The sequence below is a fragment of the Lycorma delicatula genome, chromosome 1 (assembly GCF_047948215.1).
Source record: "Lycorma delicatula isolate Av1 chromosome 1, ASM4794821v1, whole genome shotgun sequence".
NCBI classification, from domain to species: Eukaryota; Metazoa; Arthropoda; class Insecta; order Hemiptera; family Fulgoridae; genus Lycorma; species Lycorma delicatula.
The window spans coordinates 134,108,657-134,130,383 of NC_134455.1; the positions used below are offsets into that span (position 1 = coordinate 134,108,657).

The 21,727-nt window shown below is 31.6% G+C and overlaps 1 protein-coding gene across 2 annotated transcripts in view; it reads left to right on the forward strand.

Annotated features, from left to right (window-relative positions):
* The first annotated feature begins 8,129 nt into the window (after window positions 1-8,129).
* The window catches only part of LOC142322458 (epidermal retinol dehydrogenase 2-like), a 231,960-nt gene continuing 218,362 nt past the window's right edge, over window positions 8,130-21,727 (forward strand). The window contains exon 1 of one of the 2 annotated variants that reach the window (XM_075361575.1): window positions 8,130-8,232. In XM_075361575.1, the coding sequence (XP_075217690.1) occupies window positions 8,201-8,232 (32 nt within the window). In that variant the 5' untranslated portion in view covers window positions 8,130-8,200. The remainder of the gene's footprint in view (window positions 8,233-21,727) is intronic. The other variant, XM_075361585.1, reaches the window with a different exon arrangement.

The following is a 21,727-nucleotide window of genomic DNA, read 5'->3' on the forward strand; positions in this document are numbered from 1 at the left end:
ATATTTTTTTATTTATTTTTTACATATTATTTTTTAACCGAATTCTTTTTATGTCTTCCTAAGCATAGTAATAGTACAAGTGGCGCAAAATAAATACTTTGGGAATAATATCACAGTATATTGGAGCAGGGAAAATAAAAACCAATATCGATTTTAAAAAAATATTTTTATGTATAATTATTTCCTACTGCATAAAAATAAATAAGCTATGCCAGGATATTATACAAACTTTGATATCAGCTTTTTCTTTTTCGAATCGTGGTTGTTATAAAAATTTTATGAGGTAATTGTAGAGCAATGGGGCCAAATAATTAATATATTATAATGACCCCCTACTATATTATAAATGACACATACATTATAATTAAAATATTATCATAATGAATGTTCAAAGATTAATTTAACGTCTGATATCGTAGAGCTTATTAATGTAATTGCTAGGTCTTAACGGAGAGATACATTTAATAAACTTTTTTTCTACTAATAATAATATTTTTATTACCAGTGGCGGCTCGTAATTAAAATTAATGGAGGTGCTGCACCAGGAAACTTGTTCCTGGGCCTTTTCAAGGCCATGGTTAAAGTTTTCTGTAAAATAAAAAACCGAAAAAAATGAATCAAATAGAATAGCTGGAAGTAGGATAATAATCTAATTCTACACTTTATCACATTCAAGAATATCGTACACGGTTTTTAAACACGTGCTTAAAAACCGTATTAGGTTTAACCGAATAAATTATAAAATGTCATTACAAATAATATTTTTCAGTATTATCTGTAAAATATCTTCGTAAAATGTCCGCTTAAAAACATTATAATCCAACGGTTCTTGATTTAAATTTCTATGTGCACAGAAACAAAGACTTAACTAGTTTTTACTAATTACCTTCTCTTTTGCCCTTCCAGCGTCTTTGGGACAGACTGAGCAATTAAAGAGCCCTTGATTTCCGCCATCTTCTGATCTCTACCGAAAAACCAACTAAACGTCTTTCATATTCCTTCCACCGACTAAACTTGAAAAGGGAACGAACAAGGAACGTTCCATACACAGCAAAAAAAAATCTACCTTCCATCAGCACGCTAGGGTCGGCACTGCGGGAGCCACAGTGATCTCTCTCCCTCGCAGCCTTGCAGCTTCCTATGTGCGCATGCGCACAACATCCAAACACCACATCGCTGGAACTGTGAAGCGCACAGTTTCATACAAAGATTTTTGTTACTTTTTCATAAACTGGAGGATGGCTAATAAAATTAAGTTTAAGGATTATATATTGTACAAATATAAAAAAAGAATTAAAGAAAAAAGAACTCATTATATTAAATGTTATCGGTAATATCAAATGGGAATAGGGGAGTGCTGCAGTTCCACAGTGCCTATTCCATCAGTGGCGAGCCGCCACTGATTGTTACTACAAGCAGTATTTTCTCAGTATTTTAACTTCAATACACTATAAAATTTGAAGGTCTCTTTGATTCACCTAAATTTCTTATTTCTTGTCTACAAGTTGATCAACTCAAGATGACCACAATTGGAATTTCAGAAATTTACATTTTTGGGAACCTTCAAATGGGGAAACTTTCTTAGATTTTTCCCTACATCAAAAATACTGTATTAACATTTTTGAAATCTTCTCGTTGTTTTTCTATACAGCGACCAACTTAAAATTGAAACCTCATATTTTTACTGAATTTTTGGGTAGAAAATAATATTTTAAAACTTTTTTATTCTTAGATATTTACTCTAACCAACCGGGTTGGTCTAGTGGTAAACTGGTCATCACAAATCAGCTGGAAGTCGAGAGTTTTGAGGTTCAAATCCTAGTAAAGGCAGTTATTTTTATACGGATTTGAATATAGATCGTGGATACCGGTATTCTTTGGTGGTTGGGGTTCAATGAATCAGATATCACCAAGAATTGTCGATCTGAGACTATACAAGACTCCACTTCATTTACATTCATACATTGGTTTGCTTGGCATTTCTCCCGCCACCACTCCATTCGGTTGCCATAAACCATAAGACCGAATGTCTGTGCCCCAAACGGTAAATGAGCCTGGAACAGTTTAGCGACCAGTATCCTAAACAGCGTCTACAGTTTAGGTAACAGCATGAGCGGACTAAGCGTGGTGCCATAAACCATAGGCTTACGTGTCCCAACCGCTTACTTGTCATGTATTTGATAAAATGGGTAGGCGCACCCTGTCAACTACTAAAAATATGTATGATATGCATAGTAAAATTTATTTCGTCTAGGCAGCAATTCGCTGCCACGCCTAGGTCGCTGAATGCAGCAAGTACCTGTCCACCATTTTATAGCGCTTGGAGCATTAATTGGCTGGTGGTCAGCCATATATCTCTAGGTTAGCTTCCCACAGCAGTGCGATAGGAGTCTTTCCTATCGCACTTTTATAAAAAATTAAAAAAATGACAGGGTTTCTTATCGCCACTTTTTTATTTTATTTTATATATATATATATATGTAAATGTTCGTTTGTTCAAAATCTTAAATCTCCAAATGTTCTTCACCGATTGCTTTGAAATTTTGACACAACGTTGCATTCAAATACGTGTTTTTATATACCTACTATTTATATAGCTAAAATTTCACAACTGGATAGGTAAAAACATATGTTTTCTTTTTTAAAAACACGCTGTCTGTTGGACGTAAAAATAACACATGCTATACTAAATATTTTACGATCCCATTTCAATGTTTTCGATATGTGTGTCCGCTAGGGACTAAAAAATTACTGGGTCGATTTACGCGCGGGGAAAATGGGAGAAAGGAAAAAATCGTAAAAGTTAAATTTGGAAAAATCGGAAAAGGGAAATTCAAAAATGGTAAAAGATGGGGAAAACGGAAAAAAGAATAAAACGGGGAAAAGGAAATGAAAAGGAGAAAATAGGTAAGGAAAGAGAAATGTGGGGAGGAAAGGGGGGAAATTGGGGAAAGGGTAGGGGAAATGGGGAAAGGAATATGTTAAAAACCAAAATGGGAAAAGGAAAATTGGGAAAAATTGAAAAACTTAGATTTTGTGAAGTTACGTTCATATTGTTAATGTTTTATCAAACTTTCAATTCTGTTCATTTAATCTATATATATATATATATATATATATATATATATATACACTCAAATCTAGCAATAGAAAAGCATTGCCAGGTCTGCTAATATATATATCTCAAGATTTGGGCTGATTTTCCACCCCAACAAACAAGGGTCGTTACAGTACACATTTTTATATATTTATTTTATTTTTTCAGTAAACTATAATTTTTTAACCTTGTTGAACAGTATTACAAAAAAAATAGGGAAAAATTAAACAAAATAAATATTTATTCAAATAAATAAACTTTTAACCTCTCCCCACTAAGAAAAGGGGCTTAATGGAACTCCCACTTAAAATACCATCTTTTTCAAATTGTTTCAAGTTTTAAAATCCAGTTGTATCTAATATTAATGTAGATGACATGGTAATCCTTTTACATCGTTGTACGAAGTAAAGAAAGTATTGTGATCGCGAAAAAATTTCAGATTTCAACGGAAATATCCATTTTGACCATATCTGAATCCATTTTCACTAGTTTTGGAGTGGTCTGTACATACGTATGTATGTATCTCGCATAACTATAGAATGATTAGCCGTAGGATGTAGAAATTTTGGATTTAGGACTGTTGTGACATCTAGTTGTGCACCTCCCCTTTTGATTGCAATACACTGGACCAAATAGTCCAAAATAAAAAAAACTTGGATTTTTTACTTTTTCTTAACTGTAGTAATAAGCCCTCATTGAGAGCTTTTCAACGATATATCATAAGTGGTACTTATTTTCATTGGTCCCAGAGTTATAAACACCCACCGGGTTGGTCTAGTGGTGAATGCGTCTTCCCAAATCAGCTGATTTGGAAGTCGAGAGTTCCAGCGTTTACGTCCTAGTAAATTCAGTTATTTTTACACGGATTTGAATACTAGATCGTGGATACCGGTGTTCTTTGGTGGTTGAATTTCAATTAATCACACATCTCAGGAATGGTTGAACTGAGACTGTACAAGACTACATTTCATTTACACTCATACATATCATCCTCATTTCTTCTCTGAAGTAATATCTGAACGGTAATTCCCGAAGGCTAAACAGGAAAAAGAAAAAAAAAGCGTACAAGGAAATCATGTGGTGTATAAGTCAGATTTAAAAAAAAAAAATAGATCTAGAGAGACCCGATTTACGAACTTTAAAAATTTATCGATTTTTTTATTATTTGTAACATTTTCAAAAATTTGATCCTTAATCTTTTTCAAATGGTGGTTGTTATCAAAAATTTTATATGTGGCAGTTGTAGAGCAAATAGTCCAAAACATTTTAATAATTTTATGTTTTTAACAATTTTTCTTTGTGTACAGTATAATTCGGAGGTCCTGGGTTTAAATCCCGGTAAATCATGACATTTTTTATACGCTACAAAATTCCATGTTTTCGTATCCCACGCACAAGCTTCATGCTTATGTAAAGATATCAACAAAAAAAAAATGTGATAAAATGTCATTTGGTTTTTACCAAGAATTTTGATTTTTTCTCAATTATACTTTTAATTCTTCATATAATTTTTAAAGTAAAAATTCAGAGTCAAATCGAATAAATTTTTTTCTTCTGAATATTAATTTTTTTTTCAATTTTACTTTAAATATATCTAATTAACTAATTATATCACTATATAATAATAAAGTGATTTATAAAAGGCGTAATTGAAATAAAAATCCATCAAGGGCAAAGCTAGGAAGTAATGCAACTCTGCCTTTTCTAATCTTAGTTTTAAATGAATCATTATAAATCAGTTATATTTAAAATTTAAATGACAAGAAAATATACATAAGGCATGACAAAATTGAAACAGATAAACAAATTATATTAATAGTCAAATTACGAGCTCCAAATTGCTTTCCTTTCTATGCTGGTGTACAAATATTACGCAGGACTTATTACATTATATTTAAATATACAGTATTATACAGAGTAACCCGGGAGATAGTTACCGAACTTGAACCATTAATTCAGGACATTAATATACAGAGTGTTCCAGGACGTATTCGCCGAACTTCAGGTATTGATTTAGGACACCAAAATTAGCCAAAAACATTTATTTTGACATAAGCCCTATTTTAATTTGTTTTCCTTCTGGACGCCATTTTATGATTTTCAATAAAAAACAATATTTTTCAGACACGATTAAACCGAGTTTAAATAAATTTTGGTAAATCAATTCTACAAAATAAAAAATTTTGTACCTACAAAAATTTCAGTGGCGGCCATGTTAATTTTGTCAACATCAATATCTTTGTAATTATTTGATTGATTAAATTTTTACTTTACAAAATTCATTTTGTAAAGAATTTTGAACAAAATGACACCTAACTTGCAAAAATCCGTTGACAAACAATCAAGTTATTGCAGAAAATTAACCTGGTAGTACGCTTGCAAAGTAATGCAAACTAATACTTTTTTGTCTGTTTTTTCCCCCCACTAAATGTTATAAAAATTATTAATAATAAATAATCATAGTTGATTAATAAAAAAAAATCGGCACGCCGGAAGGCGGAGGTAGATTTCACCAATGCTAAGTAGGGATAGAAAAGATTTCCACCATAAAATTAAGAAAAACTTCAAATTTACTCAATACGATAATGGTTGCAAATGAAAAAAAGTTTCACAAGTTTAGCATATGAGAACCCCATCTTCTTACAATTCCAGCAACATTTTGGTCATCCCTTGCCGTAAGGGTTGGTCATATCAAAAATTGCTCCAGACAAAACGTTTAGGTAATATTTAGAGGATTAATGACCACTTTAAACCGATTCGATACTTTGCCTATTAAGGCAGGTATAATTTTTTTTTCATCTTTGAAACCCCATTTTTCCACCCCCTGGGCCAATGGTTGGTCATATAAAAGTTTTACTTATATAAGTTTTAATCCCTTACCCAAAAGAATAGTAGGAACTTTAAACGAATTCGATATTTTACTTTATAACAAAGTTATAGCAGTATTTTCTCTTTTCGAAAAAGCACCCACATTTCCATCCACATGGTCCGCTTTTAGCCGTTAACAAACTCGACCGCGATTTAGGAACGAGATACTTTTAAGAAAAAAATTTGAAAGTGATTGGCGCAAAATTACAGCAGTTATCGTGTCCACAAGAAAGTGATATTTATATATATAAATATATATAATTGTATATATAAACTTTTGAGTTGAAGGTGGTTTTGGGGTCTGTTGGATGTGAAACGCGAAAATATGTCGAAATTTTCCGGAAGTCGAATCATGGTATCTATTACAATAGGTAGCTTACTTATGAAATCTACCTAATTATCGATTATGACTATAAATCGATTTGGACCTTATAATTCGATTGTAAATATGGTTTTTTTCTTCTATTACTACAAATATAAACGTTTTTGGGAAGGAAAGAAACTATACACTGGCCTTCAACTGTAATGTTAAAATGAAGTTGACCTAAAGTAGTAATAATTAATTTATTTACATAATAACATGCTTACGCCCTCTTACAGTATATCAGATGGTAAATAAATTTTGTAGCGTGTGAAAAATGATATGTTTGACTGGTATTCGAACCCGGGACCTTCGGATGGATGGCCAAGACGCTACCACTCAGCCACGGAGATCGGCATAATAATAATAATCAATTGAATAATAAACCCAAATTATTATTATGCTTCATAGAAAACACGTTAAAAAAATAAGCTGTCAACACAGTTGTAGGATTTTCCTAGAACGCGGCTGGCCAGCGTTCCGGCTGATGTACGGCTGGCCAGCCGTACATCAGGAACATCTTATGTGTGGCTTACATACACAACTTAATTTAAAATATTTAAATATAATATTTTTTTCGTTTATTTAATTCAATGATTCTAACTATAGTGCGCGCGTATACCGTATTTAATTCGCGTGGGTGTGGCGGTACTAGCGGTGACGGTCAGCACTAAGTAAACTAATATAATTTTACAAATTAAATAGAACAAATTTCTCTTGTGCCATCGGTAGACTGGTGTAGTCACGAGGCTTAACGCACCAGGTCCCGAGCGAACGGACGATCGAGTTTGAGACCCGGCCAGACTACGTTACATTTTTACCCTTTAAATATTATTTATTTATTTAATTCTAATACTCACCTATGATGTCACAACATAGAAGAAGTTTACAGCTTTTTTGTGGTGAGGGTACGATTTTGAAAAACTTTTTTTTCAAATATTGTTATTTTTTAATTGTTTACATATGTGCTTTAAAAAAAAATGATCATAATTAAGCGAAAATCTCCAGATACTGAAGGTGACCTTGCTTTACAGCTTTACATTGTGACTTTTTAAGTTGAAAATGTAACGGCATCAATACCCCATATATAGAAGTAATCTGACCAGGTTTGGTCAAAATCGGTCGAATAGTTCTGGAGATATAAGGTAATTTAATGGCCAACACCGGATACACATATACATTCAAGTGTTAACATCCGGAAAATATACATCCGGTTTTTTGGGTTCTTTAGTTGTTAAAACGTCAGGATCCGGTGTAAACCGCATATGCCCAAACCGGACCGATTACAATACTTTCCCTTCTAGAACTACAGCTTTGCTATAGCGATATCAAGACGGGAAAGTAAAGTTCTGGCTATGTAGATGTTTTAAATAGAAATTTACGTAGGAAGATAAATTATTAATTTTGAAAAAAAAACAATAGTTTAATTTTAATTAAAACTTTGATTTTGATTTATAACAATCAATATGATTATTTGTGAAAATTTTTCTGTAAGGATATTGTCTCATTACCAGTATTCAATTTAATAAGACCATTTAAAAAAAAAATAATAATTTTTATTTTTTAATATAATATAATAAAGGAAAAGGTTTTGTTATAATAAAAATATTAATAAATTTGTTATAAAGGAATGTAAATACTTATTATATTCATTTTTAATTTATTTTAATATTTAAGAATGTAAATTGATAATATTAATGAATACAAAACAAACGGAAGATATTAGTTTAAAAATAGATTAACGGAGGGAAAAGTAGGGAATATTTGTGTTGATGTAGTGGTATTACATTATTAAGAGGGAGAGTCTTTGCCTCTATGGCAAGATTACGTTAGTGCAGTTTGTTTTCGTACGTTCAGTGCAAAGTTACTGCAACATGTGTGACAGCAAGCAGAATAACGACACGAGGTACACAAAATATTAATAATACTGTATTATTAATTTGTTTAAAATAATTATTAATTTGTAATATTTCTGTAAAAATGTGAATGTTAACTGTTGTGCCAAATATGATTTTGTTTATATACAAGCTAATTTTGTGTTTGTGTTTACAATTGATTTTCTTTCTAAGGTATAGTTATGCATGTATCTACCGTCAATGGTTATTTTTGGTGTTACATTTTATTATATTGATTATCATTTTCTAATATTTCTTACTTTATCTTATAATAAACAACAATATTTCAACTTAATTTTAAAAAGATAATTTAAAAATAAACTTATTACTGGAAATTAATTTTATCAGTGCCTCGGTTCATTTATAACATTAATCTGATAACTCTGTGATTATTAGTATTATTTAAATCAAATATATGTATTTTTATTAATTGTATTACGTTTATAATTTAACACCATTAATGTTATCTGTAAACGCTTATCGATTTAAGTTACACTAGGCCTGTAATTTTTATCACATTTTGTTTTTAAAATTTGTAGGTTAGTTCTTACGTAATCTATTCATATTTTTGTTGTAATCATTTTATTTATTATTTTTTTTTTTTTTACTTTAATTATCTTCTTTTTAAATAGTATTTAAAACAAAATAGAATATTCTTATATTCTTGACAGTTATAAATAAACGTTAAGTGGCGTAACCTCTTAATAATTGTAGGCGAACGAGATAATATAATCTTATGCCACTCCTACACTCAATATAACAGTATTAAATATTTTATTTTAGGATTAATGATGGTTATAATAAGTAAAAAATGAAATACTTTTTCGTTATTTTTATTCGGCTGCGGGAAAGCTAATAATAAGGTTTTTCGGGTACTTAGGTATTAACGCCACCGCAGCTACAGCTTTATTTAAAAACAAAGTAGTCAGCCGGATTTCGGTGGAAAATGAACAGTCTCTTTATTAATTTTAATAAATGGTTATTTATTTTATAAATATAATTTATATATATATATATATATATATTATTAGTAGTAATATTTTTTGAACCGTTTTGCCAAGAGAAATAATTTGATATCCATATTGTTAGGGTTTGGAAAAAACATATTTTAAGAGTGATATTACGTTGGCTAGTATCCGATTATATTGACAATTTCGTAACGTTAGGGCTTAAACGGTTGGACCGATTTTTACTAATTAATTAATTATTTTATATCCATTGGTTTCGTCTTCATTGCGGTAAATATAAGATAGATAACGTTACGAAATTGTCAATATAATCGGATACTAGCCTACGTAATATCACTCTTAAAATATGTTCTTTCCAAACCCTAACAATATGGATATCAAATTATTTCTCTTGGCAAAACGGTTCAAAAAATATTACTACTAATAATATATATATATATATATATATATATAAGATAGTACCCCTCCTAAATTTGTCCTTGAAGCGTTTCAAAGTGAGATAGCATATTTTCGGCGGTGGGGATATGAATTCGTTAAGGTACTTAGCTGTTGTATTGTGTTTGTTATGAACTGAATACATATAGATAATTTCCATATTGAGAATATTAAATGCTACAATATTGAACGAATAGATAATAATATAAACATATAGAATAATAAAATATATATTCTAACGTATATATATATATATATATACATATTTCAGATATATATATATATTCACACACAAATGTTTCTTAACTAATGGGCCGGCTATACTTTTTCGGATTCTACTTGTAAAACTTAACAAAAACTTTCCTTAGGAAAAATGGCAATTTCTCCTTCTTCTTCCTCCTCCTGTCCACAATTTTGTTATTTTTATATAAAAATTTATATCTTAAATTCGGATAGATGAATCACATTAATAGTTGATAAGCGTCTTGGTAATAAAGTTTAAAAATTAGAAAAAAATCAGGACTTAAATATCTTCGCATATTACAAAATGGCATCCATGTTTATTTTTCAGTCCATTATATCTCCATAAATATTAGTTTTACAAATATTTACATTGTTTACTAAAATATTAAGCCTTTTATTTTGAACAAAATGACATTTTACTTTTTACAATCTGTTTACAAATAGCCGAGTTATAGGAGAAAATTGATGTTGTAATTTTGCGTCTGTTTTCATGTTCTCCACTTTACGTTCATTTCGATTACATATTAATTGTTTTTATTATTGTTATTCTAGTATTGTAAATTAGTATCAAAAAAATAATAATTTTTTTCACAATAATAGACCTAATAATTAAAAAAAAACAAAAACAACTACTTGTGATAATCTTACGTTAATTATTGTAGAACATTAGGTGTAATTAAACAGTTAACAACTGTTAAAAATTATAAAAGATGTTCGAAGTGTTCACCATTAGAGTTTACACAAGTTCCCAGTCTTTTTCTGAAAGATGGTCTTAACCGTTCAAAAATTCCGGGAGTATTCCTAATTTCTTGAAATCAATTTTGGATTCTTTGTTGAAGATCCTCAATATTGAGTACTGGATTTCAATAAGCAATATGTTTCTAATGGCACTCGGGTAGAAGTCAAGAAGGCTTAACCGTCAGGTGATCGGGCAAGCCAGAGGGCACTGACCCTCCTCGGCCTATCCATTTTTTCATGGAAAGTTTCATGCAGGAAATCTAATACCAACTGACTGAAATGTGCTGGAGTTCCATCATGGTGAAACCACATATTTCCTCTTAATTGTAGAGGTTCCAAAAAATGTGGTAGATTTTCGGCAAATGAGCAAGATAATTTTCTCTATTTAAATGATTTGGTAGAATGACAAAACCCAAAAGTTAGTCATTAAAAATACCTACCCGTATGTTCAGCAAAAAAACTTTGTTGATAGCTGCTTTGGAAGGTACCATTAGGCTGGCTGTGATAGTTTTAAACACCATTCCTCTTGAAAGAAACCTCATTTTTACATTGTAAACATTATCAGCAGTAATAATCTCTGTGTAAAATTATTCAAACGTGAAAAATTAAATCAATTGTTTTATTATGTAATGTTAAATTTTATTTATAGTCACGACAACTAGTCCCTGGCGACTGATCCATCGATTGGGGAGAATTTTATTCAAACAATCACGCACAGCGTTATGACAATGAGGAGCAGCATCATCTTGCTGCTAGATGAAGTTTTGTTCGAATTGCACGTCAGGATAGAGCAACAGTTGTGGAATATCAAGATAGTTAATTCCAGACACACTTGATTCCCCCAAAGAGAACGGCCCGTAAACTGGCCGTCGAGATACGGCACAAAAACATTCAGTTTTGGGGAGTCTCGTTCACTTTGAAATATTTCGTGATGTTTTTCTGATCTCCAGATAGGCACATTATGAGTGTTTACTTTTTCATTAACATGACATTTTAATTCGTCACTGAACGAACACTACAGAATAAAGAAAGTCTTTATCGTCACGGTGCACAATTTCATTTGCGAAGATAGCACGCAAACCATAATTTGTACGCTTTAGAGCTTGTACACAGCTAAGACTGTTCAGTGGCGGCTTGTAGCTAAAATTAGTGGGGGTGCTGCTCCAGAAAAATTTTTTCTGGGCCTTTACAAGGCCATAGTTAAAGTATTTTGTAAAATAAAGAAACCGAAAAAATGAATCAAAGAATAGCTGGAAGTTGGATAATAATCTAATTCTACACTTTATCACATTAAAAAATATGGTACACAGTTTTCCGTTTAACCGAATAAATAATAAAACGTCAATATAGATCATATTTTTTAGTATTATTAGGTAATAACTTAATAAAATGTCCCCTTAAAAACACTACAGTCCAACGGTTCTCAATTTAAATTTCTATGTACACAGATAGAAATACATAATTAGGTTTTCCTAATTACCTTCTCTTTTGCCCTTCCAGCGTATTTTTGGACAGACTTGGCAATCAAAGAGCCCTTGCTTTCCGCCATCTTCTGATTACTACAGTAGGAACAACTAAACCGCTTTCATATTCCTTCCACCAACTAAACTAGAAAAGGGAACAAACAAGGAACGTTCCATACACAAGCAGAGTAAAGAAAAAACTACCTTCCACCAGCACACCAGGGTCGGCACTGCGGATGCAACAGTGCTCTCTCTTCCTTGCAGCCTCGCGTGCAGCTTCCTATATGCGCATGCGCACAACAGCCAAACACCACGCCGCTGGAACGGTTAAGCACACAGTTTCGTACAAAGATCTTTGTCTTTTTCATAAACGTGGTGGGGGGGATGGCTACTGAGATTAAGCTTAAGGATTATATATTGTACAAATATAAAGAAAAAAGGACTCATGTTAAATGTTATCGATAGTGTAAAGTGGAATAGGGGTTGTTGCAGTTCCACAGTACCTAAACGTGAGCCGCCAGTGAAACGGTTTGAGTTTCTCTTTCATTTCTTGTATAATTAATAAATGGACGTGAAATTTGAGAAATATTACGAGTACTTTAAAACACCGATATTTATTTTGAAATACACGGTATAATGATGAAATAAATAATAAATTAGTTAAAAAGCATTGCGGTGTGTTTAGCCTGGAACGATGGTTACTTTTATATGGATTTGAATATTAGATCGAGGGTACCGGTGTTCTTTGGTGGTTAGGTTTCAGTTAAGCACATAACTCAGGAATGGTCGAACTGAGACTGTATAAGACTACACTTCATTTACAGTCATACATCTTATCCTCTGAAGTAATACCTGAACGATAATTACAGAGGCTAAACAGGAAAAGAAAAATGATTCAACATAACCTAACCAAACATAACGCTGTCTAACTTGGTATAAATAATGTTAAATATTCAAATTGTATGTTATTCTCTTAACTTTGTAGGCGATTAATCAAGTCATCGGTAATTATGCATAATTACCGTATTAATCAAATTAACCTAACGTATTGTATAAACCAGGGTCGTTTGGTGATCCTTCCGGTGGATTTCCAAGAGTATTCGTTTGGAAGCAAGTCTTTATGTAACGTTGAGTCATTCTATCACTATATCACTTCCTTTTAGCTATAGCTGCTATTAATGTAATCTGTTACCGGAAATAGATCAAATTTATTTATTTTTTTTCTGTTTGTAGTAATTTATAATTTGTTGTGGCTTCAAGAATAATTATTAAATAGCATTTATTGTAAGGCGTTTTTTAGTATTTTTTTTTTTAAATTACGCATTGTGTGTGAGTTTTTTTGTGTATGAGTGTGTGCGAGCAAGCATACACAAAAAAAACTATTGTGAAAAATATTATTGCGTGACATTGATGTCACGGCCATAACTATACGTGAAATTGCGTCTATTATCTTCTAATTAAAAATTTCTGTATTGGTTTTTACTAATATATAATTAACAAAAATTCTTTATTTCTATTTTAATGAGCGATTTTTTCCCCATTTCTCCTTTTTCAAATTTTTATTAAACTCTTTCAAATTTAAAAAAAAATGAACAATTGAGTTCTTTTTATAAAAATGCAAGCGGAAATGAAGGTTGCATAACTTTTCCTGCTTTGCCTTGAGAGTTTTTTTTTTTATTTCAAATAAGCAGTATTATTTTAAAAAAATTAACAGTTTAGTTATGTAATATTTAGAGAATAATAATAATAATGTATAAAAACCACTTAACAACTTTTTTTATATGTGTTCAAGTACTTTCGGGTACCAAATTCATTTTCAGGAACTCATAAAAAACCACTTTTAAATTATTCGTAAAATAAAAAGAACTAAAACTCATTCGTCACATGTATGTAAAAACATGACAACCACTGTTGTACATTTTCACATTTTACTAACGACTTGCATATGAGGAATGAATTTTTTTTTTTAAGAATAATATAAAAGTTTTTTTTTGAGTTCTTAAAGCTGAATTTGGTATCCGAAATACTTGCATACATACAAAATAAGTTGTTGGTAAGTGGTTTTTATAATTTTTTATTGTTATATAATCATACCAACAGGCCATGTTTGATAAAATTATTATATCTAGAGAATAACTGGGAATCATAACATTGGGTCCGATTTGACACCTTTGATCTGATAAACCTTTTAGCTTAAAAATTTGCGGTATTAAAAGTGTACGAGGTCTGTTCAAAAAATAACCGAACTTTTTTAATTACGCGCCAACGGAGATATTTAGTGACTTGCGGTTGGCATTATTGTGTTCCGAATAACCTCTTCTGAAACCACATGTTCTTGGATTGTTGATATCTCGTTTACTTTTTGTGTTATTGTTGTTTGAGTACAACATATTTAAGTGTTAGTAGCGAATTTTTGGTGATTAAATTGCGGTTTCAATGTCATAGCCGTAAACCCAACTTTTGTCTCCCGTTACGATCCTTTGCATGAATGCTTCATCGTCATCGTCGTTCAAGGAGTTACCGGAAATTGCTTACTCGATGTTCTTTCTGCTGTTCGGTCATCAAACAAGGAACAAACTTTGCTGCAATTCTATCCATGTTCAATTTTTCAGTCAAAATGTCACGGCATGAGCCAATCGAGACGTTAACTCTTTCGGCAAGTTTTCTGACAGTCAGTCGGCGATTTGTACGCACCAGATAGTTGATATTCTAAACGTTCGTGTCATCAGTTGAAGTAGAAGGCCTTCTTAATCGAGGGTCATCATCAACTAACTGACGACCACTTTTAAATCGTGAAAACCATTCGCAGTATTGCGTACGATCCAGAGCATCATCTCCATAAGCTTGTTTTAAAATTTGAAAAGTTTCTATGAAAGTTTTCCCCAGTTTAACGCAAAGTTTGAAGTTGTATCGTTGCTCCCGAAAAACGTACATTACAAAAATCTCTACTAAAACTTAAACATGTTGTACTCAAATAACAATAACACGAAAACTAAACGAGACATGAACCATCTAAGAACATGGGTTACAGAGAAGGTTATGCGGAACACAGTACTGCCAACCGCACGTCACTAAGTATCTCCGTTGGCGCGACGTTACAAAAGTTCTGTTTTTTTTTTTTACAGACCTCATAATTGAGTAAAAAATATTTCTTAGTAACGAATTTTGGGTCCCAATTGACCACTTGCTCGATAACTAGCTCATATTAGATTTTTAATAACAATCAAAACTTAAAAAAAAAAATCTAATGTGGACGCCACATGACTTCCTTGCACGCCTATTAAATTACATATAATTTTTTTTTTTTTAAATGAAAAGTACATAAAGTTTTATTTTATTTAATAACTTCTGATTTTTTCATATATATATTTTTTTTTAATTATTATTTCGTAATTTTTTTTACAATCACAGGTTAGTAATTATTATTCAGTCAATATATTTAAACTAAAAAAAAAAGTTAAAAAATATAAGGAGATGAAGACGGATTCGAGCCTATCTGCTCCAAATATTTTATTAATTAAAATTTTATTTGCCTACAACATTGCAACCAATGAAAATAAGTACCACGTATGATACATTGTTACAAATATCTCAATGTGGGCTTATTACTGCAGTTAAAAAGAAGTCCAAATTCCAGTTTCTTTGAATTTTGGGCTTTTTTGGTCACTTTTGGTCCAGTTGATTGAATCAAAAGAGGAGGTGCACAACTAGATATTACAACAGTCGTAAATCCAAAATTTCGACATTCTACAGTTAATCGTTTTTGATTTATGTGAAATAAATACGTACGGACGGACGTCATGCCGAAACTTGTCAAAATGGATTCAGGGATGATCAAAATGGATATTTCCGTCGAAATTTGAAAACCGAAATTTTTTGCGATCACAGTCCTTTACTTCTTACAAGGAAGTAAAAAGAGCTGATAAATATTTACTTTCTAAATTGTATTTATTGTTACTTCCTTGTATGATATGTGATCACGAAAATTCTCGGTATTCAGATTTCAACGGAAATATACATTTTGAATCTTTCAAAGCATTTTGACTAGTTTCGGCGTGACATCTGTACGAAAAGGATTAGTCGTAGGTTGTTGAACTTTTGGATTTAGGACTGTTGTAACATCTAGTTGTGAACCTCCGCTTTTGATTGCAATCGACTGGAACAAAAGTGTCCAAAAATGCCCAAAATCCAGGACATTTGGATTTTGGAATTTTTCTTAACTGTAGTAATAAGTCCTCATTGAGAGTTTTTCAACGATATATCATAATTGGTACTTATTTTCATTGGTTCCAATGTTGTAGCCAAATAAAATTTAAATTAATAAAATATTTGGATCTTACAAGGGGAAAGCACATCGGCTCGAATCCGTCTTCATCTCCTTTTTTTAACGCATTTATAAATTTAAATATATTGATTTATTAATAATTATTAACCTCTAATAGTAAAAAATTTTAACTGTAAATAATAATTCAACAATAACAATAAAAAATATTTTTAAAAAAATCAGAAGTTATTAGTGAAATAAAATTGTATGTCCTTTCATTTAGAAAAAAAAAAGTATATGTAATTTAATAGGCGTATAAGGAAGTGTTGTGTTTTCCACATCAGATTTTTTTTGTACTTTTTACATTTGTCAGCCCGTAGCTCCTTAACGGCTGGGTTTATGGAAAAATTCTAAAGAATAGAAATATCTTGAATATTATTTTCTTCACAAACCTACGAGGTGTGTGAAAAAAGTAATGATACTGACTTTTTACTTACCACAGTTTTTATTTTTTTCAAACAATATTATCCCCTTCAAAATAGTTCTGTCCCTTGGGCAGCTATACACCGGCGGAGTCGTTGTTCCCACTCCTGGTTGTAGCGCTGGAAGGGCTTTTAACTGGTCGGTCACAGTCTTTTGAATGTTCTCCAGAGTTTCAAAATGATGTCCTTTTAAGACACGTTTCAATTTTTGGAAAAGGAAAAAGTCACAAGGACCCAAATTAGGTGAATAAGGGGATTGAGGAACCGTAGGAATGCGTTTCGAGGTAAAAAATTCCCTGATGGAAATGGCCGTGTGACACGGGACATTGTCATGATGAAGCATCCACTTGTCTACAATGTTTGGTATCACGCGAATCACTCTTTTCGTGAGCCTTTCAAGGACACCTTTGTAAAACACTTGGTTGACAGATTGTCCTGGAGGAACAAAGTCTTTACGCACGATACCCAAAAGCAAATCAGCATGATTTTGATCTTTGATTAGCTCATTCGACATTTTTTCGGTCGAGGAGATGACGGAATGTGCCACTCTTCGCTTTACCGCTTTGTTTCAGGATCGTATTCAAATATCCAGGATCCATCACCTGTGATCACACGATTGAAGCATTCTTGGTCGTTGTCAACCCTCTCAAGAAGATCAACCCACATGTTTCTTCGATTATCCTTCTGTTCCCTTGTGAGGTTTTTCGGCACCAATTTCGTACAAACCTTTCGCATGTCCAAATGGTCTGTCAAAATTTGATGTACGGTGAAAGCGTTTAAATTTAACTGTTCACTCATCATCCTTATTGTTAAACAACGGCCTGATCTCACAAGAACCCTCACACCCTCAACGTTTTCGTCAGATTTTGAAGTCAAAGGTCTCCCTGAGCGGGATTGATCTTTAACGTGTTCTCGGCCTTCCAAAAATGATTTGTGCCGGCGAAAAACTTGTGCTCTTGATAGGCAATGTTTCTCATAGGCCTGTTTCAACTTTTCAAAAGTCACACTCCCGGATTCCCCTGAACATAACTGAACATAAACGATATTTATGTTTATTATTTAAAGTTAATGACAGTGTTTATAAGAAAACAAATAGCTGAGCTTAAGAAGTAATTATGACCTTGAGCAAAGTCGGATGTACGAGGTATAAGCTAATGATTAAGTATAAATAAATAAAACTAAACTATAATTAAATAATGTATTATATAAACTGCATTATATGTATTTTTTTTTTGTCTTCAGTCATTTGACTGGTTTGATGCAGCTCTCCAAGATTCCCTATCTAGTGCTAGTCGTTTCATTTCAGTATACCCTCTAGATCCTACATCCCCAACAATTTGTTTTACATACTCCAAACGTGGCCTGCCTACACAATTTTTCCCTTCTACCTGTCCCTCCAATATTAAAGCGACTATTCCAGGATGCCTTAGTATGTGGCCTACAAGTCTGTCTCTTCTTTTAACTATATTTTTCCAACTGCTTCTTTCTTCATCTGTTTGCCGCAATACCTCTTCATTTGTCACTTTATCCACCCATCTGATTTTTAACATTCTCCTATAGCACCACATTTCAAAAGCTTCTAATCTTTTCTTCTCAGATACTCCGATTGTCCAAGTTTCACTTCCATATAAAGCGACACTCCAAACATACACTTTCAAAAATCTTTTCCTGAGATTTAAATTAATTTTTGATGTAAACAAATTATATTTCTTACTGAAGGCTCGTTTAGCTTGTGCTATTCGGCATTTTATATCGCTCCTGCTTCGTCCATCTTTAGTAATTTTACTTCCCAAATAACAAAATTCTTCTACCTCCATAATCTTTTCTCCTCCTATTTTCACATTCAGTGGTCCATCTTTGTTATTTCTACTACATTTCATAGATGTTAGTTATAAAATAAATTAAGAAGAAATAATTTTTATGGATATTAAGTGTGTGATTTCTTTCTTATTGGGGGGGGGGGGGATTTCTTGTTTTAGATTTGATATTGTTTCTAATATATTTCCATTATTAGAAACAATGACAAAAAAATTATTTAATAAGTATAATACAATACTCATTATTATTACGTTTTATATACTCATAATTATTTAGGTAATCATGTAATTAAACAATTTTAATTAATTTTATTCACACGCAATTATTCTAATAACTAGAGATCTTAATATAGATTACCCATTTTTTATTTAGAGTAATTGAATATGATAAATAATAATGATGTTTTTTTAATTAAGGAAACATTCTATTTAGTAAATTATTTATATGTTTTACTTATGGATCATTAAATGTTAATATAACAAAGTGGAAAGCACATCTTTACAAAATATGGAAAACAGACAAATTGAAAAAATACAAACGTTTACGATAAATGTTTATTTAAAGTCTAAAACTATTTGGAAATTACGGTTATTAAAAAAATATATTTATTTATTCTTAAAGAGACAACAACATTTTTAGAAAAAAATAATACAGATATGGTTTAATTTTTAATTACAGTTAAATACAAAATTAAAATAGCAAATGTAGTTATACAACGTAATATATAAGAAATAACAATCGCTAACATTTACAGGAACCAAACTGCAACAGTAATAATCGAAGGACATAGGAAAGAAGCCATAATAAAAAAGGGAGTCCAACAAAGATGTTCCCTATCCCCGTTACTTTTTAATCTTTACATAGAACAAGCAGTTAATGATATTAAAGAACAATTTAGATCCGGAGTAACAGTACAATGTGAAAAGATAAAGATGCTACGATTTGCTGATGATATAGTAATTCTAGCTGAGGGTAAAAAAGATTTAGAAGGAACAATGAACGGCATGGATGAAGTCCTACGCAAGAACTATCGCATGAAAATAAACAAGAGCAAAACGAGAGTAATGAAATGTAGTAGAAATAACAAAGATGGACCACTGAATGTGAAAATAGGAGAAAAAAGATTACGGAGGTAGAAGAATTTTGTTATTTGGGAAGTAGAATTAAAGATGGACTAAGCAGGAACGATATAAAATGTCGAATAGCACAGGCGAACCTAGCCTTCAGTCAGAAATATAATTTTTTTACATCTAAAATTAATTTAAATTTCAGAAACAGGTTTTTGAAAGTATATGTTTGGAGAGTCGCTTTATATAGAAGTGAAACTCGGGTGATCGGTGTACCTGAGAGGAAAAGATTAGACGCTTCTGAAATGCGATCCTATAGAAGCATGTTAAAAATCAGACGGATGGGTAAAGTGACAAAAGAAGAGTTGTTGCGGCAAATCGATGAAGAAAGAAGCATTTGGAAAAATATAGTTAAAAGAAGACAGACTTATAGGCCACATATTAAAGCATGCTGGAATAGTTACTTTAATATTTGAGGGACAGATAGAAGGGAAAAATTGTGCAGGCAGGCAACGTTTGGAGTATGTAAAACAAATTGCTAGGGATGTCTGATGTAGGGGGTATACCGACATGACACGACTAGCACTACATAGGGAATCTTGGAAAGCTGCATTAAACTAGTCAAATGACTGAACACAAAAAAAAATTAATCTTTTTTATGTTCTTTACAAAAGTTTTTTTTATCAATAAAATTAAAAAAGAGAAGATGGAGAAAGGAAAGTCGGGAAAACCGACTAATATAATAATATATAATATAATATACATTTTTTTTAGTGTTCTTCGGCTAAAACTTCTGCTAATGGCTCTTCATCGTTGTCGTCACTGTCATCCTCTTCTACGCTGTCACTATCTTCGTTATTAATTTGTATAACAAAATTTTCCACTAAATTTTCAATCACACGCCATTTTTCCAATATTCTCTTTCCACATTCTCTACCTTTACATAGAAAATTCCCCGTCTTCTTTTTAAATGGTTAAAATTGCTTCACATGATTTTGTTATTAGAGTAGTTATACTCAGATTTCCTCCAACATTTACAAACGTAAACTTGTTTTCCACCCACGTTTCGTCAACGTAGACATAGTTCTTCCGAGTTTTCTTTGACATTTAATGGATCGGAGATACCGAGCGAGCCAGGAGGGTATACCCAAATGAAACGATTGGCACTAGATAGGGAATATTGGAAAGCTGCATCAAACCAGACAAATGACTGAAGAGAAAAAAAGATTATGGTCAAACTTTTTTGAATCAGATTTTAAAATTATTCATAAATAAATATATTTACATTAAAAAAAAAGTTAAAAAAAAGAAAGGAATTGAAGTCTGATTTGAACCGATGTGCCTTTCCATTTTAAGATCCAAATATATCATTAATTAAAATTTTATTTGGCTATAACTCTGGAACCAATGAAAATAACTACTAATTATTATACAGGGTTGAAAATCTGTCAAGGAGGGCCTATTACTGCAGTTAAGAAAAAATCCAAAATCCAAGTGTTTTTATTTTGGGCTTTTTGGACACTTTTGGTCCAGTAAATTGGAATCAAAACGATAGGTAGATGGGAAAAATTGTACAGGCAGGCAACGTTTGGAATATGTAAAACAAATTTTTAAGGACGTATGATGTAGGGGGGTATACCGATATGAAACGATTAGCACTAGTTAGGGAATATTGGAGAGTTGCATCAAACCAGTCAAATAACTGAAAACAAAAAAAAAGATAAAAAGTATGCTATTCGAGTCAAATTTTTATCGGTTAATTTTTTTCAAATGATGACGTTTCATGACTACCATTAACCAATAAAGAAATAAAATTTAAGTTTAGCATTCAAAAATTACGATAACTATGTTACCTATGTTTTATTATGTTTCCTAATTTTACCACTTTCCCAAAAATGGGGGGAAAAAGTATCTTTTTATTTATTACATCTTATTTTACGGAATTTTTGTACGTCTTTCTTATTATCATAGTAGCAGTGCAAATGGTACAAAAAGAAATACTTTGGGGGTGGGAAACCGATTATTGTT